We start from the raw sequence: 12,499 nt of genomic DNA, 5'->3' as shown, positions 1-12,499 counted from the left end.
TGTCATGAATATTGAGCAAAAGTGCCTTTTATTTTCAGAATTATCAATGTAGTTTGATTTTGTAAATTTTTTAAAGTTGAAATGTAAATTACAAATATATAACCATTACAAAATAATTCAAAGTTGTATTTGTACAAAGTCAAAGTCAGAGAAAAGTTGGGGGTATATCAACACAAATTATGACTTTGATAACTTAGGAAAATAAACTATTAATGATTTCCATATTTGAAAAAATACCATGACTGAGTATACTCTTAGCTAACAATTTTTTTGCTACAGACAGCAGGAGAGGTAGCAAAATAAGAAGTGTGACTGAACTAAAAAAAGACCTTTCATATGTTCCCTGTAGGTGATGACTATAAAGCAGTTCTTATTGCCCTACTCTCACAGATCATATTAACTGTAAATTTAGCCCTGTGGGCTCAAGTCCTTCAAAAGTTGTGAATTCAAATGAACTAAACTGCAGATAATTTTCCTGCTTGTTATCTGCATGTAGATCAAATGCTTTGTTTACTACCTTGCAGTCTCACTGTTAGGAATGAAGAGGGAGAGGGTAGAAGCAGGAGGCCCTCCTGTGATGTCAAGGCAGAAAGCACCACCAACTGTGAAGAAAGGTAATGAATCCACTGTTTTCAGTAGCGTTTGATGGGAAGTTTTATTTTCTACTAGAAATGTACTTCTTTTGGAAATGTTGAAAGACAGCACTGCGTTGTAGCTATGTTATAACCTTATTTTGACAGAATTGTGATTTTATTTTAAATGTAAAACTTCTGCATGGCCTTGCAATCTGTCATCTGTAATGCACGGTGTGCTTCACACAGGTTAAATTAGAATTTAAGCTGAATTTGAAAGGTTCTTTAAATGCACGTGTTGATTAGTTCATTATTTGCCTTTTTAATTAGTCACTGTATTTAAAGAGCAGTTTTCCAAAATTCTGGAATATAGTAGGATCTTATGTCTTAATATAGTGGAAATTGAAAGAACCTACAGTAAGTGTGTCATTACAATAGAACATTGTTTGCTACTAGTGTTACTAGATACAGTGTTACTGTGTACAAATTTATTAAAACCCATCTCCAAGATTTTGGATGTTTTCAAACACTGAATCTGCTGCTGTTAAAAAATCTTTTTTTTAAATTATTGTTACTGTTGTTGTTATATTAAGTATATGCAACAGGTACAATAAGGTAAATAATAATTAAAATATTAATTACTTATACAATACAGACTTACTTAAAATGTATTTGGGTTCATGCTGTGTCTGCTTTAATGATTCTAAAATGCTCTGGTGCACTTTTAACATGTTATGCAGTTACTTTAGAGGGAACATGGGCGACCTTACCATTGCCAAATGTCAATCTACAATATCATGTTGTTAATGATTAGGTAATCAACACATCACAGTATAACTAATTACAAACTGTGCTGTTGTCTTAATTATTTCTCAGACTGGTTTCTTTCTGTCAGCTTGAGGTTTCTGACTCAGGTGTATCAGGTAATTCTAGTTCACCTGTGAATCCCCTGTGAGTCTCCATTTATTTCCCTTCCCCAGGAAAAAAGAACAGTGAATAAGCAAAGATAAGTGGGCTCTAAAGGTTTCTAACAATTTGTAGTGCAGTACAGTTACTGTTAATGAGAAATCGGAAATTAATATTTGTCAAATTATGCAGGTCCTTTGCAACTAGAAAGCACGGCATAAAATATTATCAATGAAATAAAATGGTCAACCACATTCATGGGCTGGTGTTTTAAATTAGGATTTTTTCAGTGCGTTTCCAAAATGAAAAAAACAGACTTTCACCATTTATCAAAATGTCTTGTCCTCCCTTTCCTTGAAATGAAGCCCAAACCCAACTTTGGAAGAGGTGTGTACATGGGGCCAGTCATTTGACAAACTCATGAGGAGTGCTGGGGGACGGAATGCGTTTCGTGAGTTCTTACGGACGGAGTTCAGCGAGGAGAACATGTTGTTTTGGCTAGCCTGTGAAGACCTAAAAAATGAAACCAACAAAAGTGTCGTAGAAGAAAAGGCTAGGCTAATATACGAGGACTACATTTCAATTCTTTCACCTAAAGAGGTAGGTGTTCTCAAGTTACTTGTAACAGACTATTGCAAAGCATGCTGTAATGAATAAGAAACCTGCACGTGTACATTTTAGAGACGTGATTGTACATTAAATTGTGAAATCAGTGTCATGAATATTAAGTAAAAGTACCTGTTAATTTCAGAATTATTAGTCCAATTTGTTTTGTACATTTTTTTTATTTTAAATATTAATGATCATGTATTACTATAGCATAATTGTATGTGATATTTCTAAAAATAGTTCAGGAAATATTCAATGAAGTCAGCTCCGGTGTAAATAGTTCTTTTGTTTGTTTATGTATATAGCTGGTTCCAAACATCTTTGCTCTCATTTATAGTTCCAAACATTAGGTGAGGTCAAAGAACTGATCAACCATTAAAAGTCTTCTCTGTCAGGGGTTTGTCGCAATTGAGCATGAACACAGCATATTTGATGCTTGAAATGGACCAAAAGTAACATGATTCTCACCAGAGTAATACACAACAGCCAGTGTTGTTATTTCTGTGATATGTCAAGATGGAATCAAAAGGCCAGCAATATGATACAGTATATACAGTAAGTGCAATTAACTATGCATTAGGTTTACATTTGACCACATGTACAGTAAATGTTTTTTCTGGTTTTATGACTGTGAGTTATGGTTTTATTACACCATTCACACAAATCTGTTTTTTTTTTCAATAATTTTCTAAAATGAATGAATGCACAATCTAAAAGTATGCACAATCACAGTTTTATTCATTCACTATATGACTTTTTATAGATAATAATAATTAGCACTTTTCCGGACACTCCACTCAAAGCGCTTTACAGGTAATGGGGACTCCCCTCCACCACCAATGTGCGGCCCCACCTGGATGATGCAACGGCAGCCATAGTGCACCAGAACGCTCACCACACAGCATTCTGGAGGAGAGCAGAGTAATGAAGCCAATTCATAGACGGGGATTATTAGGAGGCCATGATTGATAAGGGCCAATGGGGTTACACCCCTACTCTTTATGAGAAACCCTGGGATTTTTAATGACCACAGAGACCACATTAAGAGGTTTTACGTCTCATCCGAAGGACGGCGCCTATTTACAGTATAGTGTCCCCGTCACTATACTGGGGCATTAGGACCCACATAGACCGCAGCCCCCTGCTGGCCCCACTAACACCACTTCTGGCAGCAACCTTAGTTTTTCCCAGGAGGTCTCCCATCCAGGTACTGACCAGGTCACACATGCTTAGCTTCAGTGGGCTGCTAGTTGTGAGTTGCAGGGTGATATAGCTGCTGGCTTAGATGATTGAGTGAAGCTGAGGAGTAAACACACAAAAAAGTCATATATTAAAAAAAATAAAAATTGCAATACAATCATATTGTATTAACAGTGCTGGCTTGTTTCAAATTAATTTACAACTGCTAGATAATAGTATATAAAGTTTTATTTATTGGATAATTATATATTATAACACATTTTCTAATAAATCTCAATTATAGTTACTGTGAATGTTTCAGTGTTATAAAAGAAAATGTTTATATTTACCAGTAAATTAATCTAATCATTCTTTCCTTTCTCTCCCTCATTGGGACTGTTCACTGTATCTAAACAGAAAGTTTACTATATCTCTATCTTATCTTTCTATCTAAACCATAAAGTGTATTGTCCACTTAAGCACTTTGACTAGAAAGGGATCAGATTGTATTATCTAGCAGTTGTAAATTAATTTGAAAATACACATAGATAATAAAAGGCAGTTTTGTGATCATTGATTGATTTTTGATGTCTGAGCCCTGATCTCTTACAGGCTGTTCTGAATTTGCCACAGTAAATGACATGTAGGATATACAGGTAGCTAGCCATAATACATCTTTGACTGTGTTTTAGTATTGTTGCTTTGTTAGTTAAAGCTTTAAGAAATTTAACATACTTAAAGCCACATATTCAGTACGCTTAAACCACTTTTATCTTTTAAATGTAGAGTAACATTAAGCAACTGCATTTATTGATTAAAAACATTGGCATTTTTTGGAAGACATCCTTTTTTTGTAATATGTTAATGTTCTGATCAATTAAAAAAATCACATATTAATATAAAAGACATGTTGAATGATTATTATGTGTATTGTATATCTCCAGCTCGGTATTTATGAATTGATAAAGGCATTGAAGAGGGTAACCGTGTGATGGAATAGAAATTAAAACAAAGCTTTTATAAAAAGATCAGTGGATCACATACCAGTTCATTTTCCATTCAAATGTGTATATCCTACATAATAAATTCACTCATAGCTTAATGGTGGTAATTATAAATTAGTAGTGCTCAATTTCTCTATGTCATAGGATCTTTGAGGGAATATTTTTCTTCAGCAAAGGGCTGCGTCTAATGAATACACTTCTAACTTTACCTGTTCAACTTTTTAATACTTTCCTTTCTCACAAATGTTTTGTCTTTTTTTTTTTATAGGTGAGTCTGGACTCCAGAGTTCGTGAAGTGATAAACAGAAACATGCTTGAACCAACATCCCATACGTTTGATGATGCACAGCTTCAGATTTACACCTTAATGCACAGAGACTCTTACCCTCGATTTATGAACTCGTCAGTCTACAAGAGTCTGCTCCAGACCCTTACAGAACCACCCACAGAATCATAGGAACTGGTTTTCCCTTTCATAATTTGTTTTTGTTAGAATATGTCAGAGGGCCAATCAGCTCTTTACAGGGATTTTACAGCTAAGGGATCTGCACCTGAAAGTAATACTCAGGCTTCTTTTACTATGGATTTTAAGGTCTCAAATCTCCTGAGGGCTCAACACCACAAGCTTCAGATCAACAAAACACTCCAAAGGATATTAATGATGACATTATTATTATTATTATTATTATTATTATTATTATTATTATTATTATTATTATTATTATTATTATTATAGCAGAAGGCTATTTTGGTAAAGGTGATTCTGGTGGGGCAAAAATGATTAGTGTAGTTTTTTTTACAAAGTGTATGTAGAAAAGGGCATACCATGAAAAAGCAAATAATTTTTTAAAACGCAAGAAACACTTATTGAAGTAATTTGCCAGATATTTGTTTTTAACGGGGACAATGCTGTTAGCCAGTTTTTCTTTTTTCTCACTTTTGCTTTACCTACTTTTTAATACACACATTTCACAAACATGCACAAAGATACACAGTACTCACCAAAAATAGCCGGGCAACTTCAAATTTTAAACTTTAAAAAAAAAGTGAAGTTTGTGTTCAAAAACTGTAATTGTTTTAGGTTTGTCATAAGAGTGCACATACAAATAAGCTTATCACAGGGTAATTAAGGGTTACGTGATATTTTAGGAGCTAGAAAGATCAATATAACTTAGATCTGAATGAATGAAAACTGAATGAAATTATATTATCTTTTAATATCTGGATACCAATGTAAAGACAACTTTATGTTATGTTAAATTAAAAGAGAAGTCAGTGAAAGTAGAATTTTTGTAATGAGTTCTTTGAATGTTCAGAAGATAATTTGCTACACAGTTCATACAGTACATAAAAGATAAGTCTGATTTATAGGAGTGATATCAGAAGAAAAAAGTATACTCTCAATACTAGTTAGACATGTCCACAGTTAAAGCAGCAGGAACCTCAGATCAGAAGAAGTTCAGATCAATCTGACCTTCTGGTCTTCCATCAGAAACTAAGAGATCTACACATACTGTACATGAGATAAGACTTTTGCTTGTGTTTTCTCAGAATGTGTTTCTACTGTCATCCAATGTTTGACAACAGGGGCTTGAATAGCAAATGAAAATAGCAAAATGGATTAAGATATAAAAAAAAGGGAACATTATGAAGCCAGTCTTTTTACAACATTATTTTACTTCTCAGCTGAACAAAGCACTGTGCCATGCAGGTAACATTTGAAAGTAAATCTGCAAAATATATTGCATACATTCAATTTATGCGTTAATCACTTAAGAAAACTGCTTTAATATGTGACAAAATAATACAAATTATACCAAATTATTGGTTTAGCGCACTACATTTACTCCTAATTTTGTAAACAGGGACGAGCACTGCAAATGCAAAGCACAGGGCTCATCACAGTGTTTTTTAGTGCAAGAAATATATGTATTTGAGTCTGTCTCAGTAAAAATTATCACTGTGATTACATTTATTTCGTGGAGTATCTTCGTGTTTTCTGAGTGGAATTAGAACTCATAAAGCTTTCCATAACTTCTTAAAAAATATGAGAAGATTTTCATAAACCATTGCTATGTTAAAGTAATCCTCAACTGAAACTATTTGCAAAAACTGCATTCTTGTACAGCTGTGGAAAAAATATGGTTTACTGGAATGTTACTATTGTGTTATTGTAAACTACAATAATGATGATGATAATAATAATAATAATACATCTCAACACTCACCAGGACAAGTGAACTAAAAATGGATGAGTGAATAATGATCATATCTGAAGTTCTTTTTACTGAATATATTCAACATAAATGAGTAATGTTTAAATACCATATTAAAATAATATATAACTTATTGAAAGACATTCAATAACATAGATTTGTCTGTAATAAAAGCACATGTATGTAGTTCTATAGAATGTTGGTATGGATCTATGGAAATACATTGTTATGACAATTTGCCTGTGAAATTTTAATCTTTTGAAACTTCTTATTTTTGTGTCCTTCCCTGTAGCTCTGAATGACCCAAAATAATGTACAGTGTGTAACTTCCTACTGATTCTTATACTGTTGTTTTTTATCCTGGCATTTTATATACAAATACACTCTTACATGTATAGCGAGAGTAACACTGAAGTGAAATTATAATATTGCAGTAAGTACAGAAGTTTTTATATATATATATTATCTTATTCTGCCTTCACTTTCTTATTAAATGTTTCAAACGAAAACTTTGGAGTTGCCAAGTTACTTTTTGATAGAATTATTTATGTACTCAAAGACAAGAGCTACAATTGGGGAAGTGCTTTGAGATTTAGTTTGTGACATTTATGGCATGGGAAATCTTCATTTAAACCTCTAGTCACATTTACAAATGACAAATTTGTCTTAGCCTACACTCTGCCAGTTAGCAGTAGTACTTCCACTTGTCTTGGAGTATATAGTACTTCTTTTACACCGAATATCCATTCAATTTGAGCTGATGGAAAAATAATATAGATCAACCTCAAATTATCTACGCCAATGGTTTGGAATAATACTGCCTATTATTTATTTTGTTGTTGTAAAATTTGTTTTTTTATATCACAGTTTGCTTAAAAAAGGCATTTTTAATTAACAACTTGTGAATGTTTATAATATGGTTTAAATAGTCTTGGGTTTTAATTTACTGAAGAAAACAGTGGAAAAATTGTGGGCATTTGAATTCTTTTGAACTATAATAAAGCACAAGAATTTTATCGAGTTTTATTGGTGCCCTGTTTAATGCCTTCTGCTTCATCGTGGGTTGCACAAAGCAGAAAATGTCAACTTCATACAACTGAGTAAAATATTTCAAATACTATCGCTAAATACAGTATTACACGATACATCACACCTTAGGCATGTTGTTTTGGATAGTGGGTGAGGAAGTATGAAATGAAAATCAAAATGAAATGAAAAGCACATAGCTAGATAAAACTAACAATATTTGGTGATCAGCAGGCAAGGTATGGCAGGTATTTTGTCCATATTTTGAAACACAAAGGTGTCCTAGATTTCCTTGCAGTTGTCATTAATTCACATCTTGTCACCAGCATTGCTTCACAAGGGGATTCCTATCGGAGCATCTCATTCCCTCATTAAACTGTAAATCCTGGCTGGAGAGTAGACAAAACACTCATGCAGATTGTCAATCTGCTTACCGTCTGTTAATAAGGACAGTGGAGGAAAAATGTGTCAGAGAGACTTATGACTTGAATTTGTACTTGAGCTTTTGAAATATTACAATTTTTATTTCTTTTGATTGCCATTCTAAGAGTTTTTGTGTCCAATCAAGTGTCCACTAAATCTTCTATTACTTTCCTTAGAAATAACTTCTGTGTTTTTGTCAATATAAATTTAATTTTATGAGATTGATGGGTGAGTGATGGCTTATACTGTACTTCCAGTGAGGAATAATTTGGAGATTGTTATTTTCATTAGTTAGGGGGATTCACTCTTGTGCGGGGAGGGTAAGGTAGTCTCAGACATTTGCAAATTATAAGGGTTGTAGTTACAGATGTAGCCATTCAAAATGCACCACTTCATCTTTCATCAGTTCTTCAAAATCCCAAAGGTAGTGATTTACTAATGTTCAGTGAAAATATTCTAGTAGGAATTCTTGTTCCTTTTTTTGTATATTGAAAACATCTCATCATCCCTTAAATAAACCACTAAAAAATAAAATACAGAAAGGTTGCTGCTGTATGTGTGTATGTGCTATGTTGAGACTAACAAACTGCAACATCAATACAAGGCCTGAACAAAATGCTGAAACCAATTATATTATACCCACTTGTTGTAACACACAGTATAGATTCGATGGGGTTTTTTTGTATTCAACAACCTACACCAATCATTAAAAATATATTATACTGAGTATGGTATATCTATCAGTATCTGTATTATATCTGGTCAAGGAGTTCAAATAAAGGGTGAGAACTTAAATTGGTGTGATACAATTAGCAGAGTATCACCAGGATCTGTACTAGGGCCACTGCTCTCCTTAAGTTATATGAATGATTTAGATTCCATTATAGTTGGTTAACTAGTCAAATTGTCAGCTAATACCAAATTAGGAGGATTAGCAATCGCTGTGGAAGCAGCACATGAAATTCACAGTCTTAAAATTCAGGTCAGGGCAAACACTTGGCAGAAGATGCCTAATGTAGACAAGTGTTCAGGATTTCAGATGTACAGTAGATCATAAAACATAAATTATAAATACAAAATGGGAGAAGCTGAGCTAGAAGAAGCTGCTTAGAGTTAGGTGTTTTTGTTGACATGTCATTTAAATCATCTTCTAGAAATTGGGGGGAATATTGTGTACAATTTTATGTAGCATATCATAAAAGTTATTGCTGCTCTGTAAATAGTTGAGAGTGAACATTGAAATATGAACCAGAAGAGACAAATTGAAACTACATGGAAGTGCATAAAACCGAGAACGGGAGGCACTTCTCTTCCCGAAGGGTTGTGGGAATATTTATCGTGCTACTTAGCTTTGTTGTTAAAGCTTCTTTCAAGAAACGGCTGTAAGATATGCCTGGATCAATTATCTATTAACTACCAAACAGGCTAGATGGGCCAAATGGCATGTCTCATTTGTAACCTATGTGATGTTTTCATGAGAAGTTAACAGTTTATAATACTTTAATTCTTGGGAAAAGCCAAACAATGTTGTGGTACAGTAAATAAGCACTACATGCCATTGCTTGATAAGTAAAGGGTTAAGTGCATCAAGAAAACAACAGAATCAATGAGGGTATTCTTAAGATAATCTTAAAATTATCATGGTCCATGTGACAGAATGTGACTTTCCAGAAATAAGTTATTTGCTTATTTTAGCCATTTTGAAAACATGTGTAACACACAGGAAGCTTTCATATGGATATTTTTTAATGGCTGATACTAAATATAAGTACCGTGCAAATTACAGTTTTCCTGAAGACAATGTGCTTAAGCTTTAGCCATCCGAAAACCTGTAATCAAAGGGTAATCAGAATTTTCTACAGGACACCTGCCATTTTACAGGTAACTTCATGGAGCAAACTGTAGTATGTACAGTTTTTATACATAATGCCTTGAAAAAATATTTACCCCCTTCCAAATATATCCCATTTGCTTAAATTACAAATACAGATGAATTGAACACTTTTATGGGTGAAAGAAACACTAAAATGCATTGATTGCACAATTATTCACGCCCTGTATGAATATTTGGTGGAGCAGCTTAGTTAGAAATTACAGGCTATAAGGTTAACTCACTCTTCTTTGCAAATATGCTAAAGCTCTGTCAGTTGGTTTTTGGATCATTGGTGAATAACAATTTTCAAGTCTGTCCACAGATTTTATATATTTATATAGATTTCTTCCTGTTAATTAGGTTCAGTGAAGCTTTGTTCCTTTGTTTTGGGTCATTGTCTTGTAGAAAGTTGAACATTTGTCCTATTAAAGGTTTCTTTGGAAGACTGAAGCAGCTTTCCCTTTAAGATTTGGTTGTACATTGTTCCATTTCCCCTTCAATATTGAAGCTTCCCAATCGCCGTCGATGACATGGCCCCAAAACATAATGCTGCCACCACTATTCTTGACAGTAAGAAAGGTATTAACAGGATGATACCTTGGACTGGGTTTGCGCTAATATAACACATTCCACATTAAATAAAAAGTTTTAATTTTGATATTCACTGACCACAAAAACATTTGCCACATTCTGGCTGTGTCTCTTAAATGTTTGTTCCAAACTCCATGTTGGATTTGATATGTTTTTGTTCAGTACATAAAGGTTACCTTGTGAGTGACTGGTATGACTTTGTTGACTCATTAACATTTTCTCCCATCTTAGCCATTGAACTCTCTCACAGTGGAATCTAACCAGTTTCCTCCATTTCTGGCAACGTAGTTTGGAAAGACTAGGCAGTATCTGGGTAGTTTGATATACCCATTGATCAACGTCAGTACTTAAAATGACATTCAGTGTTCCTCTTCAATTATTCATACCTTCCCCTGATTACAGTTTTTATGCTTGATTTGTTTTGAAAGCTCCTTGCTTTTTATATTTTAACTGATGTTTGAAATGTACTGCTTGACTGTAGGATTTTACAGAGGTGCATTTATTCTGAAATAATGAGAATTACTTTTTTTGTGCACATAGGTCATTCAAATAATTGTATAACTTTCCTTAGTAATTTTGTACACAGGAAGTAATTTAGGATTTAATTCAGATTTGACACAGCATGTGGGGATAGTTATGCAATCAACATATTTCTATGTGTTAAAGTGGTGGGTCATTTGCATTTCACATCTTGAAATTCCACATCTAAGAAAAATGTTTGCATTTCACAGACTCTGAAAACAATGGGTGGAAACCTAAGTGTTTGTGTAGCTACAGGTAAGCCTGTAAACAAGGAGGATCAAAGGGAATATTCTGGTTTACTCAAGTTGGTAGAGTAAATCATTAGAGTCTTCATCAGTCCATAAAAAGAGACTTAGGTAGGAAGGAAGAAGACACAGGAGAAAAGGAAGACAAAAAGAGAGAGGCAGATTGAAGAAACTTCTCTTGTTCTAGGTTTGTGCCAGGACCTTCTACTGATCAGATTCTGGCTAGGTAATTGGAACTTCATTTTAGAGAGCTTTCTGTCCCTGTTTTTTAAAGAAATGCTGATTTCTTTTATTGTGGAATCCTCAGGCTTAAAATATTCTCTCCTAATTTGGTGATGTATCTTTAGCATACAGAGATAGATACCTATTCATGTTTTAGTATCCTTGTTACAGGGAGGGGCATTTAGTGCTGAGTTATATACTTCTGGCACTGCTAGCCACTACCACTGACTGTTAAGTTGCATACTGCATGTTTTTTTTGTTTATTATTGTATATTGTAAAATATATATGTTGTATTGCACTGTTTACTAGAAGATACACTACTCGCCTACTTTTATTTATTGCTTCACCTGCTTCAGTCTTCACCTGTCTGTACACTGAGAGAACAAGCACAATTAAGAATTCCAATGCACTTGTTACAAATGGCAAATAATCTTTGAACTTGAACTTTATTTAGGATGCAAAGTATTTCTCTTCTTGGCTAGGTGTTGGATAGTGTTTCAGGTTACAAGGTTAGCATTCTGGATTTTCTGGTCTGTAGAAAGTAGTATGAATTATATATTTGTTTGTCCTAGTTTGCCTCTGATGTATTACTCTTTCACCAGAGCTGTGCCAGAGAATAAAAAACTTACGTGCCTCAAATAAGATCTAGCACTAAGGTTATTTTTGATATTCGGATCTAATTATTTATTTTAATTATTCAATTTCCAACAACAGTTTCTTGTCTTCCATCAAAGCATCTTTGAAGAAACATACAAACAGTAAAAGTGAACATTACATTACGTTATATTCACTGTTCAAAGTGAATATACAGTAACACCACTCCTGCAGGAATGCACACAAATACACACCAGTACCAAAACTTGCTTGAGCTATACTCACACCAAACCCATATAATCACCATAACCTCTTCAGTCTTGAACATAATCCACCAATGGCGTTTGCGCATAAACCATTGCTTCTTTATTGTGAACTCAATTATTGATAGAGTAATTTGACTCAATATGGGATGAAAGAATTCCTCATTTTGTTAAATCTACATTGAAGGCAAGAGCTGATATAGGCAGAATATGCAATGGATCAGAGGACATACTAAACACTATGGACATACTA

The 12,499-nt window shown here is 33.8% G+C and overlaps 1 protein-coding gene and 1 long non-coding RNA gene across 3 annotated transcripts in view; one reads left to right on the top strand and one right to left on the bottom strand.

The window, feature by feature from the left end:
* rgs20 (regulator of G protein signaling 20) overlaps window positions 1–7,506 on the top strand; it is a 29,677-nt gene extending 22,171 nt beyond the window's left edge. Inside the window, exons 3-5 of one of the 2 annotated variants that reach the window (XM_088642447.1) lie at window positions 537–614; window positions 1,844–2,078; window positions 4,539–7,506. In XM_088642447.1, the coding sequence (XP_088498573.1) occupies window positions 537–614; window positions 1,844–2,078; window positions 4,539–4,727 (502 nt within the window). In that variant the 3' untranslated portion in view covers window positions 4,728–7,506. Of the gene's footprint in view, window positions 1–524; window positions 615–1,843; window positions 2,079–4,538 lie in introns of both variants that reach the window. The other variant, XM_088642446.1, reaches the window with a different exon arrangement.
* Window positions 1–12,499, bottom strand: part of LOC148655667 (uncharacterized) — a 340,056-nt gene that overhangs the window by 259,714 nt on the left and 67,843 nt on the right. The window lies entirely within an intron of this gene.

Source organism: Lepisosteus platostomus, chromosome 8 (genome assembly GCF_059453375.1).
Source record: "Lepisosteus platostomus isolate fLepPlt1 chromosome 8, fLepPlt1.hap1, whole genome shotgun sequence".
In the NCBI taxonomy this organism is placed as follows: Eukaryota; Metazoa; Chordata; class Actinopteri; order Semionotiformes; family Lepisosteidae; genus Lepisosteus; species Lepisosteus platostomus.
Note: the sequence above shows the minus strand (reverse complement) of the source record. Positions and strands in the feature narration are given on the sequence as shown.